At 40.0% G+C, this 14,401-nt stretch overlaps 1 protein-coding gene and 1 long non-coding RNA gene across 2 annotated transcripts; both read left to right on the top strand.

Moving 5' to 3' along the window:
- Positions 1-2,182: 2,182 nt before the first annotated feature.
- LOC103381030 (hormonally up-regulated neu tumor-associated kinase) lies at positions 2,183-13,213 on the top strand. Its single transcript, XM_008313191.3, has 11 exons — positions 2,183-3,248; positions 3,926-4,048; positions 4,157-4,326; positions 5,835-5,890; positions 6,006-6,144; positions 6,361-6,488; positions 7,989-8,124; positions 8,533-8,710; positions 8,796-8,879; positions 9,371-9,671; positions 9,774-13,213. The coding sequence occupies exons 1-11, from the start codon at positions 2,997-2,999 to the stop codon at positions 10,550-10,552; spliced, it is 2,346 nt and encodes a 781-aa protein (XP_008311413.3). The 5' UTR covers positions 2,183-2,996; the 3' UTR covers positions 10,553-13,213.
- A 422-nt stretch (positions 13,214-13,635) lies between these two features.
- Positions 13,636-14,168, top strand: LOC107988775 (uncharacterized). The gene is made up of 3 exons (XR_001760246.2): positions 13,636-13,765; positions 13,922-14,013; positions 14,150-14,168. It is a non-coding gene; the product is annotated as an uncharacterized LOC107988775 (long non-coding RNA).
- The last annotated feature ends 233 nt before the right edge of the window (positions 14,169-14,401 follow it).

Below are 14,401 nucleotides of genomic sequence, written 5' to 3' on the forward strand. Positions count from 1 at the left end.
CTCCCAGTCAGCCCTGAACTGGATGCTGTTACAGTTTATACGTGTGTGGGGGGAAAAAGGGCTTTTAAAAGTTGTCATCATCTCCAAACATGGAGGAGTGTTTTTACGGACTGATTACAAGTTAAACTACCTACAATTTAATGGCTGCTGCAAATAATACATGCTTTCTTTAGATCAACTGTTAAATGGAATATAGTAACTGTTCAGCTTTGTGTGTGTGTGTGTGTGTGTGAGTGTATTGAGTTACGTGACGGATAAAAGGCTCTATTCCTCCTATCATCGGTTTAGCGAGAAAGGATCGAACAGAAAGACGCTGCAATCCGACCCTGGCAGACACACACACACACATGCACTAATACACACACAGTAGCAGAAAAGCAGACACACTCCATTGCTCTCCGTCACTCATCAGCTCTAAACCTCGCTGCCGCTTTCCATTGGTCACCACCATCATAACAGAGGCCGCCGCTGCGCTGATACCTAATGCCAGTATTATGTGCCTGAGTCAATATCACTCCATCCCCACTTTGGTTTTTAAGTCTGAAGTGAAATGATGAGTGTTACAGCGTAAATGCATTATTCAAGTCAAAATGTGAAAACCATCATTTTGGCTTTTGTGGCATGAAGTCATCACAAGTCTGCCCTGCTGAGGGTTCTTTAAAGGTCTTCACCAGCTGTAGGCCTCTGGATCTGCTGACGACCTCTGACCTTTCTAGTCTACCACCAGAAACTACTTGCTTCTCATATGTATTTTTATATATATACATATATACATATTTAAAACATACATATTTATGTAACATATATGTGTATATACATTTTTTTATTATATTATAAACTTGTTTTATATTTTTTAAATATTTCTTAAATATTTTTGCACATTTAAAATAAATAAATATATATATATATATCACAGGTCAATGGTGATGATTGTAGTTGAAATATCAATAGCATTAGGAGAGTTAAAATATCTATTATTTTAACTTATAAAATATCTAAAACTAAAATATCTCTTTTTATTAAAGAGACATTACAGGACATGTCTATTAGAGTAATTCTAAGTGTGTACACTAGGACAGGAGCCGTTGTCGTTCAGTTCAAACGTTTGAAACATCTACCCACCTGCAACCGCTGGCCAAATCACCACCAGTGTTTGTTTTAACCCAAACTGTAAAAACATTCAAATTTCACAAGGAACTTTATTACACACAGTAAAAGGACCGGTGTAGCTACAGTCGAACGCCGACTGTATGTGTGGTCTGGCTGACGTTCTGGTCTCACGCACAGATGATAACTTTGGGGAGAGCCCTTAACGTGTAACATAAATTGTCTGTGTGAAAGTGCACCGTGTAGAAGTGACAGTGTCCACTGTGAGGTCATGTAAAAACACTACAATTCAACACAGTAGCCTCCAGAACAGGGGTCTCCAACCTTTTGTTCTCCAAGAGCTACTTTTATAAAATAAAAATGGCTAAGAGCTACTTGTGCTGTGTAATATTTATTTTCATAGCTCAATTTGAACAATCTCAATAAGCTAACATTTATATTTCACTGTTGACATCACATTTTTCACCAAAGTATTTTTATCATTGTTTAATTATTATTATTATTACTGTTGTTGTTTTTTGGCAGCGTGGCAGTCCACAAAAAACATCCATGTATTCAATGCCCAGTATTGTTCCTCCATTTTGTCCAAATAACCTGATTTAATTTTTTCATTTATTTTCTGCAGAACATCGCCTTCTTCTGGCCACATATAACAAAAACTGCAATTGTTTGGCAATCGTCATACCAGATATAAACGCAGCACTGACGCTGTGATATGACTGTTCTATGTTCTGTTCTATGTTCTTCTGTGCATTATCGGTTGGTGGCCTAGTTTTTGTCAGTTTTGGTCAGTAGGTTTTGACGTGCACTGTGTCCAACAACAGCGTGTATTGAATCCTCTTATTGGTTTGGACACCTGTCACCGTCATGACTGCAGCTCATCACTCATCACCGCTGACTAATCAGGGTTGGCAGCAAGTTTTGATGGATAGCTAGATGGCAAATAAACAGTTTGTTTTGGAAGGGGACGGGAAAAGTGTCCATTATGATTGGATGAAAATTAAAAGCAGACTTTTTGAGGGACCAATTAGGTTTATAAATGACCCCTGTTCTAGAAAGACCAGCTCCTGATGTCTTGCAGAGGTAAAAAAAAAAAAAAAACAAAAAAACATAAGCATTGGTTGGCTGTAGAATGTTAGGCCATATAATATAATAAAAAAATAAAAAAAATAAATTTGGGTCATTTGATGTATACCTCTACCTAGTGGTACCAACTGAAATTGCAGTTGATTTGTTATAATGCAGGCAACAGAAAGTTGACATCATTTATTATGCCTTGTTTCAGTCATCTGTGCAATTCTGTCCAGAATATTGACCACAAAGTCAACCTGTCTGTGTCCTGTGTTGGGCTAGTCTGGACCAACACTGTGAGTACCATGTTCAGATGAGATGTGGCCCACATTCTTCTCAAAGAGAATCTCTATAACTCCTGTAAAAACTACAGATAAACTCAGCAGAATCTTAAATGGGAAGACAGGCAGGCAAGTTTGAACAGTTACCGTGTAACTGCGAGTATCTGTGTTAACCTGAGTGTGAGCACTAGGGGGGTAATTACGGTGTAGAATGTCTGCCTCATCGCTTCAGCTGACCTACGAACAGGACGGTTAATTATCCACTACCCAGCAGAGAGAGACGAAGCCAGAGAAGCCAGCTGGTGATCACACACCTGCGTCTGAAAGGAAACATGCTACAGGCTTTTGGATTTTCACAGTCTAAAATGAACAAGGAACAAAGAGGAAGCTTTGATCAAACGGCCGGAAAAAAGGAATTATTTTTCTAAAAAGAAAAGAAGGAACACCTGCTTCTGGAGGAGGATTCCACACTTGCTTGGTTTTGGATTTGACTGATAGTAAAAGGCAGAGACACATGGAGACTGGACAGAGTCTAGAATGCCAGCTGCTGCAGTGAAACCAAGTCCAGAGGACGTGGTGGCAGAGGGAGAAGGGGAAGGAGTCTCCCAGTGGGATGGTTCCGTACTGGACCAGGAGAAGTCCACGCTCCCGTCCATGAAAGTCCCCAGGGAGCTGCTGCGAAGTTTCCCACACTCTAAAAGAGTGGGGTCCTACCTGGTGGGAAAGATGATCAACAAGGGTTCATTCGCCAAAGTGATGGAGGGGCTGCACATCGGCACGGGGGAAAAGGTATGGATTAATGCACAGCTTCAGCACTCTGTACTTAACAACAAACATGAGGGACAATCCCTCATATGTTCAACGTTGTATGTACACAAAGGAACAGAGGATGAATTTAATAATAAGTTTACATCTTAAAATTAATTTCCCAGAAAATAATTATTTTGTGGACGGTTTGTATGCGTAAATTCCTTTCATCTCACTGATCACACGGTCCCTGACCCTTGTTTCTCGTCGCCATGGAAGTGGCCGGGCTCATCTCCCTGGACTGTTTGCTCAGATTAACCTGTGTTACCCCCTGTGGACTGACACACACACACACACACATTCCAAACATAACTAAATTTCCACACACAGTTTTATGTTTTAATCCTGTTTTCGTGGTGTCGATGTTTACGTGACCCGTTGTCTGAGCATTGTATGTTAATGAACTAAAGGCAATTCAAAGATACAAGATGTTCTGGAGAAAGACTACAAGTTAGAAAAAATAATATGTAGCTGTGTGTGTTTGCATTATATTTTATTGAACAGGCTCCATAGTAATAATATAACATGTATTATCTGCCTCTTTTGGTTGCTTGATTGTGCATTTGTTTGAGTGAATTTTAGTAGTAGGATTCAATTACTTGACTTTTTCCATATTATTGATTCCGTCTTTTGGATCGTTTGGTTGCCTGTGTGTTTAGGTGGCCATAAAGGTGATTGACAAGAAAAAAGCAAGACAAGACTCGTACGTCGTGAAGAACATGAAGAGAGAACCTCGTATTCATCAGATGGTTCGACATCCCAACATTGTGCTGCTACTGGAGGTTTAAAAAAAAAAAAAGACAGATTCACAGATTCATTGTGAATTGTGAACTTAGATGAATATTTGAGTTAATGTGTTGTTTTTTTTTTTTTGTTTTGTTTTCTTGGAGACTCTGGAGACCGAGAACAGCTACTACATGGCCATGGAGCTGTGTGCAGGAGGAGACCTGATGGACAGAATCTGTGACAAGAGGAGGCTGGAGGAGAAGCAGGTGCGGCGCTACACCAGGCAGATTCTGTCTGCAGTGGAGCACCTGCATAAACATGGCATCGTACACAGGTACTTTAGATTTGTTCATGTCATCTGAGTGAGTTTTGGTGAAAACATTACATTGTATGATGAATAAGATACAGTAACATTTTTTCAGTATTATATATATATATATATATATATATATATATATTAGTAGGATTAAATAAGTAATACTTAAAACTAAAACTCAAGTTCTGTTTAAAAAAATGATTTTTTTTAATCTAATTTACACTGACATTTTTTTTGTGTTATATATATATATATATATATATATATATATATTAGTAGGATTAAATAAGTAATACTTAAAACTAAAACTCAAGTTCTGTTTAAAAAATGATTTTTTTAATCTAATTTTATTAGTTTTAATTTGTCTAAGAACTTTTTGACGTCCCCTCATCCGGTACGTCCTGTATGCGTCCGCTGCCATACAGTAGCCACTTCTCTTCATGCTCGATTTCACAGCTAGATCTTGTCAGTTCAAACATAAACACACAGCATACCGAGGTTTTTACAGGGCATTAATAGTTTCACAGAGGAAAAATACTAAAGTAGTGAGTGTTACTTTAGTGGCATTTTACTGCATGTAGGTGTTTCAAACCCTGAGCTCTCTCTCTCTCTCTCTCACACACACACACTTCTCGGTAACCGTTCACAACATGTGCACCTCTGGGCTTCAGTTTAAGACCTTGGCTGCTCTGGAGGTGGGAATGTGATTACCAGGCAGTGACCTCAGCACTCTGCACCAGTGCCATGATTCACACATCATCACAACATCATGAACTTCCTCTCTAATGAAGTCCCTCAGTGATGTCGACCTCGGCCTCACCATAGAGATTCGCTCTGTCGTGAACAGAGAAGTTTACGTGCACGCACGCACGCTCACCGCAGTGTCATGTAAAACTGGTTAAACTGGGAAATAAATTGAAACTTTGCGCGTCGACTCACCTCCTGCCACCCACATTCAGTGAGTATTTGCCTTGAAGACGAAGTCTGTGTTCACTCATTTTTTGGTATGTCCTTTGAACTTTTTTTTTCTGAGTAAACTCTTCATTTTATGCTGGTTTAAATGAAGTAAGATGTAAAAAAGAACAAAGCTGATCCCCAGACTGAAGTCACACTCATGCTCTCTCTCGCTCTTCCATTTTTATAGTGTGGTAGTTTTGGAGTGGCCACCGCGGTCACAACATATAACTCTGAGATGGACTGAAGCGATCCTGATTTGTACTAATTGGCCAAATCATTACAAAATGTTTCAAAAACATTCATCTGCTCCTTTTTTTATTTGCTGTTCTTGAACAACAGGACTTCACATTTAGCCCTGGAGGATTTTTTTTTTCCCTGTTGTTCCTTGAGCTCGGGTGAGTCATCTCTTCGGCTCGTCCATAAAAACGCAGAAACTACACAAATGGAACAATTTCCATAATCTGAAAATAACTTCCTCTCCAATTGGTTCCATTGCAGTCAGGTTAAACAAATGATGTGAAGTTGATGTTTTTCACAGTCGTGTCGATTCTTCTTGATTTTTGCCGCAGAGATTTGAAGATTGAAAACTTCCTCCTGGATGAACATAACAATATAAAGGTTGTAGGTACGTGCATAACAAATTTAGAAGTATTTAAATACAAAATCCTGACACAATTCTATAGCTGTACCTACAGAGGTCAGAACCCACTCAAAAATAAAAACTGTGATGTACCATGCAGACTTTGGCCTGAGCAACACGCTGAAGGCAGAATCATTGTCTCTGGATCTTCTGAGCACCCAGTGTGGAAGTCCGGCCTACGCAGCCCCGGAGCTGCTGGCTCACAGGAAGTATGGCCCCAAAGTGGACGTCTGGTCTATGTAAGTGATATTGTCTCTTTGAGTGTATCACCTGTGTGATTATAGCTCAGCGTGAGTGATAGCTATGGCAGATTTTTACCATTTTTACACACTGTTTTCTGAGAATTAATCACTGAGCCATCGTATTTCTCGTACTCGATTTTTTTTCTTTGCACGTATTTAAACATTTGAATGTATTTTCTTGATATATGTGTGCTCGCATATGTGTGTGTGCAGAGGTGTGAGCACGTTTGCCATGCTGACAGGGACTCTGCCTTTCACTGTTGAGCCTTTCAACATCAAACAGCTCCACCAGAAAATGGTGAACAGGGAAATCGGCAGCATCCCCGGTGATGTCAGCAAAGGTAAATGGATAATTCTTCATCACACCAAGACTGAATTCTCTCTCTTTACTTAAAAAGTTTAGAAAAAAAAGAAGAAAGAAATTCAGCAGTTGCCATTTTATTTTATTTTATTTTATTTTATTTTATTTATAGCCCCAACTGGGGCCTTTTTGCATGAAAATAACAAAATGTAGTTCCCTGCATGAAACTAACTTTAATAGGATGGAAGTTGGCAGGGAAGTATTAAACCATTTTTCTCATGTAAGGCACGTTAATGGCTAAAGTGACATCATTATCTAACTAATTTCCTGAATTAACTTAACTTAACTTTGTACCAGTTTTATTCATACATTGACTGGTATTTTATCAATCCATAGATTTTAACAATAATTTAAAAAAAGTCGTACTTTAAGTTAAATTATGTTATTGTTCTTTTTCTATATCTTCATGTTTTGTAATCCTCAGCCTTAGCGTGTCTATCCATACAAACAGTCCTTCCATGACTTTGTCACGATGCCATGTGACCACAAACAGACACAGCTTGTGTTACAGAGAAGAAAACCAGTACGACTCTCTGTGACGCTGTGAAAACGGTGACATTGTCAGATTAGCAGCTGTATCCCTGCCACTGACAGGCATTTGAGACAGTGAGGATAACTGCTCCTGGGTGACATGGTTTTCCCTTTCACCAGCCTTTTAAACACTTTTTAACATCACGCACTCAAGAACTTTTACTTACTCAACTAAAGAATTAAAATAAACAAAAACTACCCACTAAGGACAGGGATGAAGAAATCAGTAGTCTTTCATCTGTCAGTGTGTAAGTGAATGTGAGACATTTCAAATTACAGTTCATTTCCCAAAACCCGACCAAACAAACCTACTCTCTCTTGCCCAACATTTGTTTGTTCCATGTTCTAAACATCTGTAACCGTGCAGTCCTGGTACTGATGCTCATGTAGGCAAATCATGCAGAATGTTAGCATTGGTCTTGCGGTTGGTGGTCAGGCTGCAGAACAATCTCCACTTCACAAACACTTAGGGAAGAATATGTGACTCCTCAGGCCGTTAAATGTTCCACCAGCTAATGACTAACTCACTGACTGTGTCATGCCACCAACCAGGATTTATACGAGCTTTTGCTGACAAAAACAATGGGATGACATTTGTGACCATGACAGTGAAATTGAAGGATGGCTAAATAACAATGGCTAAATTTGTATCTTCCAACTAAATACATGAAAAATAATTATATATATATATGTATATATATAAATATATATTCATTTATAACATATTGTTTATTTTAGCCATTTTTTTAGCTTTATTCTGGCATAAAGTTAGTTGATTTTCTCCATCAGTTTGTTAAGGTATACTGAATACTAGTCAATATTGTATTGTGTGAAATTATTTCTTTATTTGTTACCTGCAGTGGAGTGAAATCCAAATCAATGTATGGGTTTAGTCATATGACAAAACAATTGAAATGAAAAACCTTTTGTGTCGTTGCTTCTGCTGCAGGTGCGGTGTCATTCGTGTTGTCTCTGCTGGAGCCCGATCCAATCAAAAGACCCAGTGTCAGAGCAGCGATGGAGGAGAAATGGATCAGCGAGGGATTTGCCAAAAAACCACTGCAAACGCTGACTCACAAAAACAGGTAAATATAGCACGCACTGTCAGAAAGCAATTTAAAAAAAAAAAACATGTTCTTAAAAAAATAATGTAATATATAGTGGTTTTTATATATATGCTACGTATGTATGTTGTTTACAATGAGGAACAATGGGTCTATGGGAGAGTTGTGCATTTAACATGACAAAGACAGGAAGTCTCTCCATGTCTTCCAAGTAAATGGACATTTTTGTGGTGGTATAACAGCTTTGAATATTACAGCATGAGTAAAAGGCCTCATAACATACAGTAATGATTGAACTGTTCCAGTCCTGAGACTCTCACAGGCAAAACTCCAAATAGTTTCTCAACCACAGATCCTGGAAAATACATTTAAACATGTCATACTGTCTCCTATTAATTGTTTTTTTTTTTCTCTCTCTTTACGTCACAGATTATGTGAAGAGGACCTCAACTCAACCGTATTGTCATACATGACAGAGACACTGGGCTACACCCTCCCTGAAATCATCCACACACTCACCACCAACCGTCCCTCGGCCATCATGGCCTCCTATCACCTACTGCTGCACAAGTTCAACAGGAGCCAGAAAGCAGCCAAAGCCAACAAGGTTCTGGCTGTATTTTCACATACACACTTCATGGTATGATAGTACCCAAAAAAAACTGACTGTGATTTTTTTTTTTTTTTGGCAGAAGCTGGAGACCAGTGATGGGAGCCTTCCCAGTAAGAATACATGGAGAGAGAGAAACAACACTGACTCAAAGACTCAGCATCAGGTGATTCTGTGGTTAATGTTTGAATCATTGCATTCTCTCAGCATCATCCATGTGTTACTCTTCATTACTGTCTCTTTTTGCCTGTTACTATCCTATAACTAAAAAAGCTCGACTCCAACGGGATTTATTTTTTTATTTTCTGTGGATGAAGTCTGTGTTTGTGTCGCAAACCGAAGCAAAGGATGAAAAACAAGTGCGACTTATGGTCCTTCTTTATTTATTTATTTTTTTATTTTTAACTGTAAAACCTGATTAACCTTTTCTAAAATCCAATATTAACTGCACTGAAATATAGTTAGAGATTTTAGCCTGCACATATCAGGATAAGGACAAGCTGTTTTATTTCTCATTTTACACTCTTTTTCTTCTTCTTCTTTGTTCAGCTGTTCCCTTCAGAGGGTGGCCAGATCATTTGCCTCCATCTCCTACGTTCTCTTTTATACCAATCATCTTCATGTGTCAATGATTTCTCTCCACTGATGTTCTCATAGACTGAATCGACCAGTGCAAAAACCTCCAAACATCGCAGCCGGACCCTGAGGATCCACCAGGCGGTGGAGAGTCAGAGCAGCAGGAAGAGGAGGCCTGATGATGTAAACCGTAAGGACAACAGAGAGGACGACGAAAACCACCCCCCTTCTCCATCCCTGCCACAGCTACCTCACTGTGCCACCCCCTCAGCACCTCCTCGTCTCAACCCGCCCTCCACTGCTCCCCTGTCTGCAGGTGGCAGGGCGACTGATGAGGAAATTGCCATTACCTTGAGCACCAGGGAGCCACTGTTCCCAGAGGGTAAGGAGTTATTTTACAGACATGCTGTCACAGTGAACTTCAAATGTCAAACTATGATGAGAGAAAGAGCTTTAAAACATATTTACACTTTTGTCTTTCCAGTCTCTGTGTTTAGAGACAAAGAGGTGGTCCATCGTTCTCCACCTAAGGGTTCGACATCGCAACTCTGTGACTCCGCCCCATGCCATGTGCCCCTTCCAGTTGAGCCAATCAGAGACATCAGTCCAGTCAGACAAATCCAACACACACACATGCTCAGGACAACTCAGTCCGATGGAGCAGCTGACCCCGGGTCCGAGTGTTTCCAGGACAAATGCCACCAGGATCACTCTCATCACCTGACCATCAATGAACGGCTGGAGAAGCTGCAAATGTTTTACGCCTCCGAGAATAACGGTATATCCCCCAGAATGCTGCTGGAGGCGGACACCAACACCACACACCTGTCAGACAGAGAACACCTCAGCTCTATGGACACAACACAGACCTCACCCACAGCTCCCCTGCCACGTCTACGCAACGTGGGACACAAAGAGGGAAGGGGCAGGAAGATGATGTGGGCGGGACTGACCCGAACTGGGCCACCTGGACTCTTGGTCAGTGGGTCTAAACCTCCGGCCTTTCCCTCACAGAGACAACATACTCTGGTCATCAAGAGCCTTAGGCAGCAGAGAGGGAAGAGGAGAGAGCTATCGACAGCAGCAGGAGGGGGCAGCGAGAGAACGACAGCAGGGGGAGTGATGAGTGGAGCAAAGAGGAACACAGTTCAGTTACGGTCAACTCTGCAGCATCGAGTGGCAGACCTGAACCTGCCGCTGTTACCCACAGGACTGCAGGGAAAAGCTGATAAAAAGAGCCAGCTCCACAGTATGGACTACTGACAGACAGGAAGGCAGTAAAAAAAACACATACGGTCTCTGTGTTTACAGTTTTGATGGTACATTTCTCATCCACAAACACCAGTATATAAACTAAAATGGTTCAGTGCCAACATTTTTTATTCCAACTTAGTTTAAAAAAAAACATTTATCATTGTGACCTTTTTTATCTTTATAGACTTCATCCAATAACTGTGACATGGATCCAGACATTTTATACTAAAGTCTAATCAAAGACAAGTCTCAATTCACCGCTTGATGTTTTGCAGGGAATTCTTAGCCGAATAATTTCTTAAATTAAAAAAAAATGTTCTAGAAAAAAAAAGTTTAAATGTCCCCTTATATCAGTGATGAACAGCACATACTAAAAATTCTTGCATTCATTTTTATTTATTTTTTTTATCATTTGCAAAGAATTTGTTTTTAATAAATGTAACTCTTTGATTAGGTAAGATGTACATGTAAAGTGAAGTGCAAAACTGATTTACATTCACAAAACCTCACACTCCCTCTGTCTCCGAGACACATGAGTCATTAATATTAAGGTGGGTCTCAGAGACGTGAAGGATTCTGGTTGCTGCTTCATGGTGCTCTTTGTGACCGCTGAATAATTCAGAGTCAGTTACGTGACACTGGGCATGTGTGTGAGCGTTTGTGATATGCACATATATTCTGTGTGAGCCCGGTGAAGACAGATTGAACCCACTGAGGTGGATCCATCCCCCCACTCCAGTTACCTTTCTGGTTGTGTAACAATGATGTGAAGCGGTGAGCTCTGATACTGTATCAGAAGCTGCACAGTGGCAACACACTGAACAACAGCGGCCATGTCGGCTGTGTACGTTGTTTTTAAATGTAAATGTAGACGAATTTTAAATGTAGACGAGATGGCTTCATCCTGGAACACGTGCCTTTTACAGCACTCTTTAAGGAACTTGTGTATGAAAACACTCCTCCTTTGACTAGTGACAGGGACTGACAGTGAGTGGTGGACAGACAGATCAGCTGCGCTAAAAAGCTATGGAAAACAGATCAATAATGCACGGAGCATGCAGTGGAGATATTCATAACCGGCCGAGCGTTGAGTTGGTTCCCAAATGATGATGATATCAAACAGGTGAACTGTGGTGCATCTCCATGAAATCACATTCACAGGAAGTTTAGAGCAGCCACAGCGGTGACAGAGTAAAATGAAAAGGGCCAAGTGGAAGTCTTGACCTTGTGTTTGACCGCTCATCAATAATGCATTAGGAAAGGTCATAACGGAGAGATGTTTACACAAGATTTGAGTCTAATGTCACAAAAGGAAGAACTTGACACATGACTGCTGGCTTTCGACCTGTTGGTTTATTCTCCCACTGACATAATGTTGTAAAATTGATTCTTATATGGGAACAATAATAGTGTGTATTTCGGCCATACTAGTTGCTAGTGAAGCACTTAAGGATTTAAAAGGATGGTGTTACCCTATCTGCTCTTAAACAGTGTTGGGTGTCTCTCAGAATAATCGCTGGATCCCTCATTGTATTTGTGTGTGTGTGTGCATTTGTCAGTCTGGGTAAGTCTTTTTTCCTGGGAGTCTGGTTTCTAAATGATGAGTCATTTATAATTGAGTGTCCCCTCCAAGGGAGAGCGATCCAGGGTGGCACAGTCATTAACTGGTCACCATCACAGTGCGTGTGAGCGGGAGTGTCACAGGGGTCGGCACAAACACAAAACGTCCAGAACCACAGCAACCTGAGCCGAACACTGTTTTATTGATGCTACCTCCGATTAACTATCAGTTCAAGATCAATGCCATTTAAATCACTAAAGATGTAGCTGTCAGAAGGCATTCAGTGTTATGGTATTTTAGAGCTGTCCAAACCAAAGTGACAAATCTCTAAACTAGAGTTGTAGTGACAACATCATAAAGGTAAGCCCAAACATGTATGGACAGAACTTAAAGTGAAAATGTGAAATGCAAAATGAAGATTGAATTCTGGATATGCTGATTGGAAATATTCATGTAGTGAACACTGAAGCCATATATGTACATATGCATGGTTGAGTCATTGCTCGATGACGTTCATATTTTAGGATTAATAGACGGTTTTGTCAGACATAACCAACAGTGAGTATTTATTTCATTACAAAAAGCCAGTCTACCACAGACCCTCCCATTTCAAACACACCAACTCAAGGTGAAACAGACCAATATTTGGGGACAACTGGCCTCTATATTAAATAAAGTTTGGATGTTTTTATTAATGAGTTGCCCGATTTATAATGATTTTCAGCCAGACCATAGGGTCTGTACCTCAGAAGATGTTTGTTGAATATACTGCATATATTCAGCCTCTGAAGACAACGATATTTTAAGGAACTTGTAAAGTAATTCAAGGCCAGCAGAAACTCTTTATTTGTAGGTTACTGACAGAGTTTGGTATGGAATATTTGTCTTGTGCTGCCATCTGTTGGAAGAAATATGTGCTGCAGGAAAACTAAAAACACGTCAGTTTTAAGGACTACGTTGTGTGCCTGAATGTAAAGGTTGGTTAGATAAAACAAAAATGTTACAACATTTATTCAGATTTGTTATAATGTATTTTTTGTGTGTTTTTCTAGACCTATATACTATTTTTAAGGAAATATATTGTATAAATTTATTGTTTTTTTTCCACAATTAGCTCTGCATATACTAGAATACCTTTGAAACTATAAGTTAAAAAACTGAACAAAAAACAAACCATGCTTTGTTGCATTTTCGTTGCATGCATAATATCAAGTCATATATCTACACAAGAGTTTACAACAAGGCTGATGGGAGAGCAAAGGAAGCTGTGAGAAGACGATAATGCTGCATACAATAATGGGTTAAAAAAAGAGGTAATATCAATAGCAACATTCTCCAAAATAACTGGCTGGTTACCCTGAGGCAGTAGGAAGGGGGGATAGAGGGTGGGGGTATGAAAGAAGGCATTTCATGTATTAGGTTTTCTATTTTATCATGAATCCATATACTAGTCGTTACTAGTTGCATAGTAACGTTGAGACATGCACGAAGAAGGTGGCAGAGTATTATCGAGGGTACAAATTTACGTTTTTATTATTTAAGCGTGTGTGCGCGCACTCGTGCACGTATGAAATTGATTAAGTAAATCTTTTCAGGTGTAACAGCAGACCGGTGGACTCCACGACGCCAAGAAGTCCGAAGCATCTGGTTTCTGTTTTATTGTGAGTGCGATTTAGTTGTTTTCCCCAAGAATATTTGATTGCAGTTTCAGTAAATGATCAAGCTAAACTTTACCATTTTGTTAAAACTAGCATTTTTATGTGCACTTTAATGCTTTTGTTCGAGTTTTAACATGGTATTGTCTTGACTTCCTTTAGGTCACAGGAAGTTGGAGCCCACGACCAAAGAACAGCCTGTGAGGAGGTTGCAGGAACGCTGCCATCTAAGTGAAAAAGGAAGCAGAAGAGAGGTAAGGTGGATGATTGAGTACAGGCAGAACAAGTAGTATTATTGCATTTGCTTGGCTTGTGTAATTCTTTAGAGTACTAAGTAGTGTTTAATTGAAGTGTTTTGTAACAATGTTTTTATTTCATCTTGTGTTTCAGGCCAAAATAAGAGGGTTAACCAAGTTGTTGCACTCCTGATGATGGGGCCATGGTTGAATCCTGTGAGCACATGTGGTTGACAGTAGTGTTGTGACTATGTAATGTCAGCAGGCTCTGAATGGAGGAGCTGTAGCAGGTCAGCAGCAGGTTGGTGTTGAAGTTCTGCTTACTGAGGACTCTCAGGAAGTGCATGCGCTGCTGAGCCTTCTTGGTCATGGAAGGGACGTTTTCTGACCAGGAGATGTCGGCGGA

The sequence above is a fragment of the Cynoglossus semilaevis genome, chromosome 7 (assembly GCF_000523025.1).
Source record: "Cynoglossus semilaevis isolate Cse_v1.0 chromosome 7, Cse_v1.0, whole genome shotgun sequence".
NCBI lineage: Eukaryota > Metazoa > Chordata > Actinopteri > Pleuronectiformes > Cynoglossidae > Cynoglossus > Cynoglossus semilaevis.